The sequence below is a fragment of the Schistocerca nitens genome, chromosome 6 (genome assembly GCF_023898315.1).
Source record: "Schistocerca nitens isolate TAMUIC-IGC-003100 chromosome 6, iqSchNite1.1, whole genome shotgun sequence".
Taxonomy (NCBI): Eukaryota; Metazoa; Arthropoda; class Insecta; order Orthoptera; family Acrididae; genus Schistocerca; species Schistocerca nitens.
Genome location: NC_064619.1, coordinates 369,590,806 through 369,605,391, shown reverse-complemented (window position 1 = coordinate 369,605,391; position 14,586 = coordinate 369,590,806). Strand labels below are relative to the sequence as shown.

The 14,586-nt window shown below is 39.1% G+C and overlaps 1 protein-coding gene across 1 annotated transcript in view; it reads right to left on the bottom strand.

Annotated features, from left to right (window-relative positions):
* Positions 1-4,383: 4,383 nt before the first annotated feature.
* The window catches only part of LOC126263204 (alpha-ketoglutarate dehydrogenase component 4), a 47,174-nt gene continuing 36,971 nt past the window's right edge, over positions 4,384-14,586 (bottom strand). The window contains exon 4 of the mRNA XM_049960271.1: positions 4,384-4,523. Coding sequence (XP_049816228.1) covers positions 4,506-4,523 — 18 coding nt within the window. The 3' untranslated portion in view covers positions 4,384-4,505. The remainder of the gene's footprint in view (positions 4,524-14,586) is intronic.

Genomic DNA, 14,586 nt, shown 5'->3' with positions numbered 1-14,586 from the left:
GAACCTATTAACAGGTCACAGTCCATATCCCAAACATTTGCAATGAGTGGGCTTTAGTAACACACCAATCTCCAATCTGTGAATGTGGAGAGGAAGGTTCCTCTGATCACGTCATTCTCAGATGCTCCCTTTTTCAGTTAGAGAGAGACTGCAGACAGTTTGACTGTGATCTGCAAACAAAGGTAAGTGACGAAAATTTGTGGAATACAGTTAATATGATTGCGCACAGAAGTAAAATGCAGCTGCTTAACTTTCAATTTATAGGACAAAGTGGACACTATGAATGTCAAAACAATGTCAACAGATCACAAACATTTCCTCCATTACAGATAATGGTAGACATACATAAATTTAATTAAGAGAAACTATATGTACATAAGATGGAATATTTTTTAAAAAAGGGAAGGAAAGAAAGAATGCTATGACCACCCACACAGGTATGCATAGACTAGAGAATTGCTGAAGCACACACATACCAGTGTGAGCAAAGTAGAACAGTGTAACAACAATAGGTTTTGACGTAGGCATAGTTGTATTTAGTTGACAAACTTCAAGTTAGACCAAGGCTGCCAGTAACATATCTAGTAATATACAATGGAAGTTATTCACTAGGAACTTGAGTCAATTCCTTTCATTTTATGTTTTTTCTTTTTCACTTGATTCTTATTTCCAATTTTCTGTTTAGTTTTACATTAATATTACAAATGCTTGCTCTTAATTTATTGCTATATACACATATAAATCACTGAATGTCACCACGATTACTGAATATGCACGACTTGTTTAGAGTTTCCAGATAACTGGTCAGAAATTCACGGCAATAAATTAAATTGAATAGAAAACAAATTGGTTCAACCAGACAAGAGCCTCGCACACCTTGGTAAGCCTCAAACAACTGAGGTGAGATCCTCCAGAGGTTGTCAGCTAACAACTGTTCTGCTGTAACAGCCAAGATTCCCTTCAAGAATGTCATCAGTCTGAGCAACACATGGCTGAGTGGCAAAGCGATTTCAGTTCTGAAGTGGGAATGTAACTTTGCTCCTACTCCTGCATTCCAACCAGATGCAGACAACACCAGCACAGCTGAAGAAGTATGTTGGGACATTTGTTTTGCTCTGACAAGACTCAAACTTACGAAGCCAGACATCACCAGCAGGACAACCATTACATCAGGATCAATGTTGACCTAAAAAAGAAGGTATAGAACAACATCAGGGCATTTCTCAAGGGCTCAGATTTATCTAAAGAGGTTGCCATGAAACTATTACCTCAAAGACATGTACTGCCAAGATCTGAACTCCCTAATGTCCACAAAGAGGAGGGTGCCATTAAGCTCTATTGTGAACAACATCAGAACTCCTACATATATGCTAGCAAAGTATCTGAAAGACATATTCAGCCTTGTGTGGATAAATGCCCACAACATATCTGCACGACATATCTGCACTTCTGACTTAAGGATTCAGACATCCTGGTGACCTTCGATATTTTCTGTTCACTAGGATGCATCTAGCAGAGTCACTAGATTCACTGGTCAGAAATTTGACCCCAAAGTCTACCAACCTCTTCAGGTTATGTCCAAACTTTCACACATTTTCTTGTTGAATGGAGAACACTATGACCAGGTCAGAGGGGTCACAAAGGGCAGCCCACTCCCATCCATAGTCACAGTTCTATAAATGGAGCAGTTCAAGTTAGAAGCCCTAGAGTTATCCAAAAGGAAACATACTTGCTTTTTCTGTTTAAATTATTCTGTGTATGATGGTGTACTTTTTACACCATATTGAAACTCTTGGTGTAGTATGGTTGATATTAAAGTGAAGTTTGTCCAATTGCTGTATCCGATTTTGTACTTTTCTGAAATGCTTTACATCTAATGTTCTTTAAATTTAAAAACAGCATGGTTCATATGTATACTACTGCATTATGTATTCTTCCTACATTTCCATGCATAGTTTGTCATTCCTACCTTTGCTGGTATGTTATAATGCAGGAGTAAATCATGTCTGACAACAATGATGTTATATCTTCCGATTCATATGCATTTTATCTGTCCTAATAACTTGACTAACAAGCAATGTTGCATCTACAAACTTCTGATATGAAACACCTTACAGGGTTTAATATATGATAGGTGGCACTGACCAGCCCCCAGGAATGGTAATGTGTTTGTCAAGCTTGTACCCATCCATTCCTTACAATGTGCAACAAATTTTATCATGCTCCTACGCTGAGGTTTGTCCAGCAAGGGTGACCCCATACAGAAGTTAGTACAGTCCTCAATATAGGTGCCCACAATGAAATGGTGGTGTCTTAGATGCTTAATCTCAACCCATGCAGCTTGTCATTTTAGTAAATGATCACTAAAATCTTACTGCTATCAATTTCTAGTTTTACCCATGTCTTGGTGCATAAACATTATGTGAGCTCAGCTGCTATTCAGGAGTACTTCAAACTATTTCAGCAGTTAATTATTGAGTACTTATTATCATAGTCATCATCTCTTAGGAACATTTCACAGGGTCTAATACTAGTATTTTGGTGCCTTGTTTGGTTCTGTTTATTTTCTATTTCATGGAAGTACCAGTGGTAGTAATTAATAAAAACTAATGAAAATTAATTGATCAGTCAGAATGTTATGTTAACTAAACTTGAGCTACTTTCCATTCCCATTCCAATGCACCTGTTCTTTAATGGATATGGTGATTAATGTAAAAAAAAGTTCTGCACTCTTATCTAAGGCTCAGATTGAAATGCTGTATTTAGATGTATAAGTTCAACTTCTTTTCCGGAGATATAAGGTGAAAAACTGGAAACCTTCAGAAACTCAAAACTAATTCAAGATACACTTTATTTTCCACTTGCCCTATAAATTAGACGCCAAATTTCTGGATTATAAATCTGTGTTAGTACTGTAATAAACTGAACCTAGTTAAATAAGCCTCCATTCTTCTTGTATACACACAATTATTATAAACAACATTAATGTTAAGAATATGCTGACAACTGAACAATGTAACTGTAAATGCAGCTTCATGCTCAGTAGTTTCTATGCTCAATATTAAGTAAGACAGGCTAGCTGCAGCTATTTTAAGTATAATGGCAATAATTGTAATGTTATAGGCAGATTATCAATAATTACTGTATGAAATAAGTGTTGCATACTGCAACAGTTCGCAACAGCTATTTCTTTGCACTAATGTATTTCTTGAACCTTTAAAGGTTCTTCTACATTATGAAGTAATACATTGTGAAAGTCAAAAATAGCTGTCAGTCAATAACCAAGAGGTGTGCAGCTAGTAGGCCTAGTAGTTGGGAAGGACGGGAAAATAAATTGGTTATGACACTTGAAAGGGCCAGAATTCATAAAGCAATTTCAGAAGAACCAAATGTAAACATAAATTACAATAACCACAAACACAAAGAGCAAACCTGTTTTACATGGTAGTGTGCCTGACAAACAACAATGAAGAAACATACATAGCCCCAGCCTGAGGTATCTTGGCATTTTCTAATTTGTTTCATCCCCTGTGCATTTATTAGGTTCCTGAATCAATCTGTCTCTTGTTAGAAACCTATACACACACCATTCTATGTAACTTCGTACCTACAAATGTGTTCCTCTGGATCCTGAAAGCGACTTTCTGCAACACTTCTTAACCATATTTTTCTCTCACTCAAATAGCTACTTTTTTAAATGCTTGGTTTTTGATTTAGTTTTCAAATCAATTTCTTCATAATAGACCTCTCATTTACAGCCACATTTATTTTGTTGTTAATGACATTTTGTGCCAGTGCAATTTCTTGTGGTGTTTTCCTATTTAACTCTTCTGGGGTAAATACAATCCTCAAAACATTAGTTCCTGTTCAACAATCCTTTCTTTTCATTAACAGGAAATGACTGCAAATATTTTGCCATTAAAGAATGATAGGCGTCCCTATTATTATACCTTGTTTCATTAAAATCACTAAATTTTTTCTGCTCTATCAATGGAGAAGAAGCAACCCTTTTGTGGAAGAGCCAGTCTGATTATTTATTGTGGAATTAAAACAGTATACACTGTACCACTCAAAATATTGATAACATCGAATGCAGATGAATGGAGAGCAGGGGAATCTCTCTGGCAAGAACATTTCTCCCCAGTATTCCAGTTACCTTTTGGCCTGTGTTTTTACCGTGACCAAACATGTATACGAGGGCAAGTAGGTAAAGGCAAAAGGACACATGTTAACTGAAAAACAGCTGCCTGCAACGATACTGTAACCAACAGGTTCCCAAATTCAACACTTGCATCATCACTGCATACTTATATTGGTCTCATCAGCAGTGACATGTTTCCTAGTCAATACACACAATCTTATTTCAACAGATGATGCATCATATGAAGAGAGGAAAAATATTATTTGATATTGTTATATACAATATGTACAGGATACAACTAATTCACTATTTCACATCCTTGATGAAATACTGGTGATTCTGCGGTTTTTTTTAAGCCCAAACCTCATTCAGGACCACCTCTCTGTAAAAGAGCAGAATTAAATTAGAACTTACTAATTTTAATAACTATGATTCATTTTATATATTTAAGATATACATTGACAATTTGCTTTAAGAGACAACTGTAGCAAGTTTCTCTTATACCACATTACACGGAGACTGTAGTTCAGCGATAATCTGTAGGCATACATGAAATCTGAATTTGTCTATAGCCATACATGGAATCTTAATGTTAAAACTATGCATACTCTAAGATTCTTTTGTTCAGACTTTAACATTCAAATATTTAAATCATACAAATTCAAAATTATATACAGCACTACACAATGGAAAAAAGAGGAGAACATGAGCCCTAAAGGCCTGAGTGGTAGCAGGATAATGGCAAGCAAAGCAGCCTAAAAGACAAAAAAAAAAAAATAAACGTAATATTAAAAAGTAGATTAAACATTTTACACCTTCAGTTTAACCCATGCTGGATCTTGTGAGCTGTGTGACTATTATTCAATTGAAAATCATTGAGAGAGACCATAACTAGTCACAAATACTGTAAAATACTTTCTGCAAGGTCTTAAAAGGCTTGAGAGAAGATATGTTTAAACTGTCAAAAGCTGCTATATGAATAATTTTCATTATTTTTGATTACTTTCAATTTTAAATCCTATCGGGTTAACAAATATTATCAATATAACATGAGAGGAGAGTCTGGTGACAGGCACAAAACAGGAGCTTGCCGTATCATTGCATCATCATTTTAAAATGTACATCAGTTTGTTGACATCAGATAGTCACTCCTAAGTTGTTCATATAGTGTCAACAAACTGAATAATGTAGTCAAACCATGACATCTGATAAAGTGGATTCTTGTGTTCTCACTGTACTTCTGACACAAACAAACAGTCCTCCCATTTTATGTGATAATATTTGTTGACCTGGCGATATTTAAGATCAAAACTTGCCAAAAATAATAAAAAAATTAATATATCTGCTTTTGTCAGTTCAGTTGGCTTTCTTCAAACACTTGGAAAAGGTGTATGACCAGTTTCTGGGCCATCAAGCCCATCATCAGGGTTCATTCTCTTGCAGGACAGGAGCAGACAACATACTGCTGAATGTATTGACAGAGTAATGAAAGAAGTGCAGCCACCTGAAGATGGGCATAATGGTCCAGACTGGTAAGGACAATGATATAAACTTTTTTAAAAACATCTGTGGCAGGTTGCAACCTCATTCAAAATCTTCAAAGTTCTGCAATAGCTCTCTTGGAAGGAAGAAAATGCTCCTCTAACCTGCTGGTTCAGACCAATTTTTGTATGCTTTTCTTCATTCTTCTTCTTCGTATCTATTGGTTCCTTCATGTGAAGGACTCATTTTCTAAGTCTCAAGACCTATTTGTCTGTTAGCTCCAACTTACAGTCCATATTTTAACAGTTAGTAGTCTAACAAAAATAACTTGTTAGCATCTGTCATGCTCACTACAGTGTTGCCACAATGGCTGTTGGTTTCCTTCAACAAAGGCTCAAACAAGCAATGATCTGTCTGCCAATGCAAATAGGATGTGTGGCAGCTGGTAATAATTACGTCAAACTACAAATGTACACTGGGACACTAACTTAATTAGTGTCAAATTGACATTGATGGACAGTTCACAAGTTACATAGATAATTACGACTGGAAAAACTCAGTTTCATGGCATGATGTGTCAAATCACAAGTACTTTTAATTATATTTTAGGGATTTCTCTTCCACTTGATGTGGTCAAGAGACAAATTCTGAGAATGCATGGGTTTGAGAGCAAAGTCACACACCCAAGAAAGACATGTATCCAACTTGATCCATTATGGCAAACTTCAGCAATATCTGATTATCGAAATGGGTTGAAGCACCTCCACAGACATGTTCTGCATAGTATCCAGTTGCTGTCTGCCGTGGACTCGAATTATAGGAGTATTTCTGTGTGATGATCCTTTTTATAATTTTAAAACTCTTAAGTATGAATCACTGTCTTGAGCAATGAATATTACAATTGCAGTCTCCTCCATCTGTGATCTTCCATTTGTTAAATAAATACAGACATTAAAAAAAGACAAAGAAGGTCAGTTCCGGCACTTGACGAGGTATTTTTGTGTCCAAGAAATGATTAAAGCTTATGTCCACAACATCCACCAATAAACAGTTGAGAGTAGATTGGCAGTCATCTCCGCAATAATGCACCAGTCTTTATGTTGGTTTACGCATATCACATCAGTAAAGAGAGTGGATTCATAAGCCTGGAAACCAACAAAGTAAAATTTCTTTTTACATGTACTATCAATCACACTTACAAGAAAAGAACCCAACTCAAATGACTAAAACTGAACTATTTTAAAATAATGACATGTTTGTGTTCTCCCACTCATCAAGAACATTTATCCATAAAACTGCGCTTGTGTGCAAGCGATGTTTGAAGTTAATGAACCTGAAGACTGCAGAGGCACAAATTGTCACAATCAGCAGATTCACAAGTCATAATTAGTTCATTATTTGGCAAAAATTTTAACAGTTCGCAGAATGATATTTTCACTCTGTAGCAGAGAGAGTGCTGATATGAAACTTCCTGGTAGATTCAAACTGTGTACAGCACTTGCCCATTAAAGGGAAATGTACCACATTCATGTCTCTGTGAGACCTCAACTTTTCCCGGCGAATCGAATTTTCAAATAACTTACGGGTTTGCTGCCGGGTGACGTCATCGAACACCGCCGATTTTTAGACAGGAGCACACCCTGCCATTCTCAAGGCACAAATGCAAGGAAGGAAAAATGTACAAACAAATTTAATACCTTGGTTCATAGAGGAGAACAAGGAAGACACCACACACAGAAAAAGTGTCAACACAACCAAAGATAACCAACATCAGAAATATCGATGGTTACTATTAATCAACAGGTGAGGTAGCACTAATTCTGTCCCTCTGTTTTTTGATGAGAGACAGAGCTGGATTCCAAGCAGCATTCAATCAAAATCCACCATCTCTGTTAATAAGGTTGCTTGATAGTCTGATTTCAACAGCTTCCTTAATAACACTATCCCAATAGCTTGACGTGCAAGCCAGAATCTCCGTCTTGTTGTATTTCATAGGATGACCGGTGTCAAGGCAATGTTCTGCAATAGCGGACTTGCTCGGCTGTTGTAAGCGTGTGTGACGCTTATGTTCAGTACACCGGTCTTCCACGGTCCTGATTGTCTGACCAATATATGACATGCCACAACTGCAAGGAATACGATAGACCCCAGCCTTACGTAAACCAAGATCATCTTTTACGGATGCCAACAGGGCCTTAATCTTAGAAGGTGATCGAAAAACACATTTCACATCATATTTCCGCAAAATACGGCCAATCCTGTTGGAAATGCTTCCTGCGTAAGGCAAAAAGGCCATAGACTTAGGTGCCACTTTGTTGTTATCGTCACTCACTCGTTGCACAGAAGGCTGATGGCACAACACACGTTTGATCTTTCCTCTCACTATAACCATTCTGACGAAAGGTGACTTCGAGATGTGCTAGCTCAGCTGCCAAACTTTCAGGGTCTGAGATAACGTGGGTCCTGTGAACCAAGGTGCGAAGTACTCCTTCACGCTGAGCTGGATGGTGCAACTATCAGCTCGCAGATACAAGTCAGTGTGGGTGGGCTTCCTATAAACAGAATGTCCCAACATACCATCAGTCTTCCTTTTGACCAACACATCAAGAAAGGGAAGGCATCCATTTGTTTCAACATGTGCTGACTTCCACTTACTTTTTATTCAATGGTCAGTACTACGAACAGACTGATGGAGTTGCAATGGGAAGCCCGTTGTCACCTATTGTGGCCAATTTGTTTATGGAGGACTTTGAGGAACGTGCATTGGAGTCAGCGACCTTGAAACCTGTGTGTTTTTTCAGATATGTAGACGATACTTTTGTTGCGTGGCCTCATGGTAGTGAGAATTTAAACCGGTTTCTGGAACATCTGAATTCAATCCACCCGAATATTCAGTTCACTATGGAGGTGGAAAAGAATGGATGCCTTCCCTTCCTTGATGTGTTGGTCAAAAGGAAGACTGATGGTACGTTGGGACATTCTATTTATAGGAAGCCCACCCACACTGACTTGTATCTGCGAGCTGATAGTTTTCATCATCCAGCTCAGCGTGATGGAGTACTTCGCACCTTGGTTCACAGGGCCCACGTTATCTCAGACCCTGAAAGTTTGGCAGCTGAGCTAGCACATCTCGAAGTCACCTTTCGTCAGAATGGTTATAGTGAGAGGAAAGATCAAACGTGTGTTGTGCCATCAGCCTTCTGTGCAACGAGTGAGTGACGATAACAACAAAGTGGCACCTAAGTCTATGGCCTTTTTGCCTTACGCAGGAAGCATTTCCAACAGGATTGGCCGTATTTTGCGGAAATATGATGTGAAATGTGTTTTTCGACCACCTTCTAAGATTAAGGCCCTGTTGGCATCCGTAAAAGATGATCTTGGTTTACATAAGGCTGGGGTCTATCGTATTCCTTGCAGTTGTGGCATGTCATATATTGGTCAGACAATCAGGACCGTGGAAGATCGGTGTACTGAACATAAGCGTCACACACGCTTACAACAGCCGAGCAAGACCGCTATTGCAGAACATTGCCTTGACACCGGTCATCCTATGAAATACAACAAGACGGAGATTCTGGCTTGCACGTCAAGCTATTGGGATAGTGTTATTAAGGAAGCTGTTGAAATCAGACTATCAAGCAACCTTATTAACAGAGATGGTGGATTTTGATTAAATGCTGCTTGGAATCCGGCTCTGTCTCTCATCAAAAAACAGAGGGACAGAATTAGTGCTACCTCACCTGTTGATTAATAGTAACCATCGATATTTCTGATGTTGGTTACCTTTGGTTGTGTTGACACTTGTTCTGTGTGTGGTGTCTTCCTTGTTCTCCTCTATGAACCAAGGTATTAAATTTGTTTGTACATTTTTCCTTCCTTGCATTTGTGCCTTGAGAATGGCAGGGTGTGCTCCTGTCGTAATATCGGCGGTGTTCGATGACGTCACCCGGCAGCAAACCCGTAAGTTATTTGAAAATTCATGTCTCTGTCCAGCACACAGTTTTAATCTGCCAGGAAGTTTCATCTAAACAGTTGCTTAATATGATACATGTTAACACATGCAGTATTTACAGCTGTATTTTCCAAAACAGAAGTAGTTGTGTACATTTTGACCATATTCATCATCACTGAAGTGCAAATATGAACAGTGTGAAAGCAGTTGATAAAATGGCAGTCACGTAATGGGGTCTGCAGTTTGTCATTTTGCAAGCCTACAAAATCAAAAAATCTAACACAGGGTTTGTACAATCTAAAATAACATAATTGTCTATTACATGGTATTGTTCCTTCAATGGGTTGCACTTTTGTAGCATACAGGTTTGTTAACCTTCAATAATAAATTGCAGGCTTCAACAAACTTGGATGAATGATACACATACCTCCATACATTAAAATCATTTTTATTTGTTTTTAGATGTTCAAGTTGAAGTGTTTCACTAGTTAGCATCTTTAACTCATTTAGATTACAGTTTGTTCATTCATTCAGAAAAGAAACTCTGTATTGTTTCCAACTATAAGAGAGGTAACTTCCCTCCCTAAACACATGGTTACCCTCGCCATTTTTCCAGAATAGTAAATGATGTGTGCCCCAACTTTGGCTGAATTTACTCCACCCATTTCACATGTATACCTCAAATCTCAAACCTTTCCAACTCCCCCCCACTCACTTGCTGGAATCAACTGTAATCACAACTGTTACCGTCCAGCTAGCAATCGTCAGTACTATGAATAAGGCACTAATATTCATCATTTTCCAATCACTATAACTTATTTTAACCCCCCCGCCCCCCCAACACACACACACACACACACACACCACTCTCTCCATCAAAACGCTAAGGGTTAAGTATCATCAGAACTGTCACCAATTCACCCAAGAATATCAAAACCATACACCCATCAACAATAATTTCCACCACTTATGATAACTTCAAAATATCAGCTTCTTCTCACCCCCACCCCCACTTCTTGTGGTGCTATACATGCATTATCATCCCTCCTCAAGCATATTTTCCAGACAGCAAATCAAATTCATACTAAGCTTAATTAAAACCACTCCAGAATTCCAGATTTAAGTGTACTTTTCATCACTTTTTCCACAGCCACTTAAACAAAAAGGGGTGTAAAGGCATCCTACCCAGATACTATTTTTTTTTGCTACAAGTGTATGAAGTCTGGTTAAAATTTCTCCACGCACTCCACAGTTACGCTAGTATTCCTCCCCTATCCACACCTCCATCTCTGTAATGGTTACTGGTTACAGTGTCTACTCCCACAGCAATTCTTTCAAAGAAGAGCCATATTTGGACTAAGTTTGATGTACATTACTCCTGACATTCAAGAGCTATCCTGGAACACACACACACACACACACACACACACACACACACACACACACACACAAATTTTATATACTGTCACATCCTCTGCATCATCCACTAAGGTGTAGTGGCTATAGCACTGACTGGCAAGGTGCAGGTCACTAGTTTGAGTCCCATTTTCTGCAATTATCAGGTATTTAACACTTGTGATATCTGGAAGATTCTTGGACTTATATATGTAATATTGTAATTCACTAGAATGTTCTACATATGTTTACATTTGAGTACTGTCTGCTCACACAGGCAGTGGAGTTCTGTATGTACTTTTGTGTGTGTTCAATGAACATTCTTTCAGTGTAAAGAGTTAGTTCTTGTTGATGATCCTACTCTCGCAACTAGTACTTGATTTTGGATTCTATGAGACAATATTTAAATATAAATAATTTTTTAAAAAAGAAAAAAAGTGCAGCATGAAGAATTTACTTTTCTTGTAAACTACTGCAATTTATATGGTTACATTTCTTTGGGGAATTTATTTAAGCACCAAACTATATGAGTAACTGCAAAACACAGGTGGCAACAAAGCTGGCAACATAATTACAGGTATTATTATGTCAGAAAGCACAATTTTGTCCGGATCCCGAAGTTTTGAGTGAGGGAGTGCTTTATATGGATGGGAGCAAACAGTTAAATATTATTGTGCTTTTTTTGGTTTCATATGGAAAGAACAGCAAAGACAGCCACTGATGTGAATTCTGTAATTAGTAAGTTTGGTGGATGGTAAAAGATAGCAAATGCAACGTAATACAAACAAATTACCTCAATTTGCCTTAATATAAGAGTAACAAAAATTTCTAGCAGTGTTCATAAGACTTTTGAAGTATATCAAAAAAGATCTCTCCAGTGACTGACTGTAGATAGTCTCATACATGGCACAGGTTTCAGCCTACCCAGCCCGGGTCACGTAACTTGGATCTTGCAGTATGCGTATCAGCCCAGCTGGCTCACTGGACTGTGTAACCTAGCATAACCCACTCACCCAGTCCAGCCTGGCTGACATCTCAACAACCCAGCTCTTGCCAAGTTGCACACTGTGGTCACTCCTCAGGCCAGCCTGTTGCATCTGGTGTGCTAAATTCTGCAACCACCTGCCAGGCCATTACGTTGTCCTCCCTTCATTGTCAATACAAGGGCAGGCTTGCAGCTGTTTCAATTAATGTTTGAGCTTGTAAGCTACACTGTAGTGCCAAGTTATATATTCTATAGCTAGTTGCAGTACCCACACATTTTTTCAGATCAGTGGACTTTACATGACAATAACAATTTCAAAATACCTTTACCCTGAAAAGATTTTTCAAATTACACTCCTTAGATTTCAAACAATGCAAATTAAGCATACATCAAGCTAATTAGTAACACTGCAGACTTGTGTGGTGGGATCACTGATAATGATAAATAGCACTAACAAATCATGTTTCCCCCCCACGTTTTATGAAGTTGCATACAGACATAAGCCATACCATAACATGGGCCACTGACTGGAGCAGTTAAGTACCGTAAGCAGCATGCACAGCACAGTGAGCTGGTGATCCAATGGGCCAAGCTGCTAGACCATCTGTGGAGCAGTGGGCTGCACTCAGCTCACCAGCCCAAGTGTGCTAGCCCACAGTCCATACTGTCCAGTGCAGGAGACATGGACTGTGAAGGCTGAAACCTGCAGCTTGTATGAGTGACTGCAGAACCCTACCACAAACACTAGGTTTGTGCCATATATACTAACATATACTTCTTTATGACTTCTGAGGAAGGATAACAGAAGTAATCACCTGTCAGATTGTTGTAGTTGGACAGATGTCTCAGAACAGGTAGGCCACACTGAGCCTGCTACTGGTAGGCATATATACACACTACGTGATCAAAAGTATCTGGACTCCCCCAAAAACATATTTTTCATATTAGGTGCATTGTGCTGCCACCTACTGCCAGGTACTCCATATCAGTGGCCTCAGTAGTCATTAGACATTGTGAGAGAGCAGAACGGGGTGCTCCACAGAACTCACAGACTTCGAACGTGGTCAGGTGATTGGGTGTCACCTGTGTCATACGTCACGTCTGTATGTGAGATTTCCACACTCCTGAACATCCCTATGCCCACTGTTTCTGATGTGACAGTGAAGTGGAAACGTGAAGGGAAACACACAGCACAAAAACGTACAGGCCAGCTTCATCTGGCAGACATCTATCCAGACCATCACACACGAATTCCAAATTGCATCAGGATACACTGAAAGTACTGTGACAGTTAGGTGGGAGGTGAGAAAACTTGGATTTCGGGGTCGAGCAGCTGCTCATAAGCCACACGTCATGCCGGTAAATGCCAAACGACGCCTCTCTTGGTGTAAGAGCATAAACATTCGGTGACTGAACAGTGGAAAAACATCTTGTGGAGTGAAAAATCATGGTACACAATGTGGCGATCTGATGGCAGGGTGTGGGTATGGCAACTGCCCGGTGAACGTCATCTGCTAGCATGTGTGGTGCCAAAATTAAATTCGTAGGTGTTATGGTGTGGTCGTGTTTTTCACGGAGGGGGCTTGCACCCATTGTTGTTTTGCGTGGCACTATCACAGCACGACCTACATTGATGTTTTAAGCAGCTTCTTGCTTCCCACTGTTGAAGAGCAATTCGGGGATGACGACTGCATCTTTCAACACAATTGAGCACCTGTTCATAATGCACAGCCTGTGGCGGAGTGGTTACACGACAATAACATCACTGCAATGGACTGGCCCGCACAGAGTCCTGACCTGAATCCTATTGAACACCTTTGGGATGTTTTGGAATGCTGACTTCATGCCAGGCCTCACAGACTGACATCGATACCTCTCCTCAGTGCAGCATTCCTTGAAGAATGAGCTGCCATTCCCCAGGAAACCTTCCTGCATCTGATTGAATGTATGCCTGCAAGAGTGGAAGCTGTCATCAAGGGTAAGGATGGGCCAACAACATACTCAATTCCCGCATTACTTATGGAGGGCGCCATGAACTTGTAAGTCATTTTCAGTCAAGTGTCCGGATACTTTTGATCACATAGTGTAGCTTGGTGTGAAGACCAGTTAGTGGCCAGTAACATCCACACTGCTGTCCAACTCTGGCTGCACAAAGCAAATGCATCACAGGAATCATTTCAAAAATTCCTTGTGAAATTTTGCAGTCAGAGTTTGCAAAGCAGCAACAAATTCCTTGTGGTAAATGTTATCTTACTTCTTTAAGTCTTCCTGCACAGCTTTTGTAAAAGCCATTGTGATGAAAGACCACCACAACATGCTAAATTTTTTTTATTATTCTGTGACATATTTCAACATTAAAGTCATCATCTGGAAGCCATTAAAGTGTTATGGTGGTGGTTTCTGATTAAAATTAATGTTATCTTTGTTGTATGTAGGGGTGATCAATGTAGTTTCCGCCTTGGACTTATAAAGAAAAATCTTTTTGTGTCACAATAAAGTCAACATTTCTCCATCAGTTTCCACTCAGGTTATGGATGAAATGGATAAATCAGGTATCATCCCTCATGATACTAAAACAGTGGGAGACCAATCATGGTCACATATATTGCTAAAATATACACATGTTGTCCT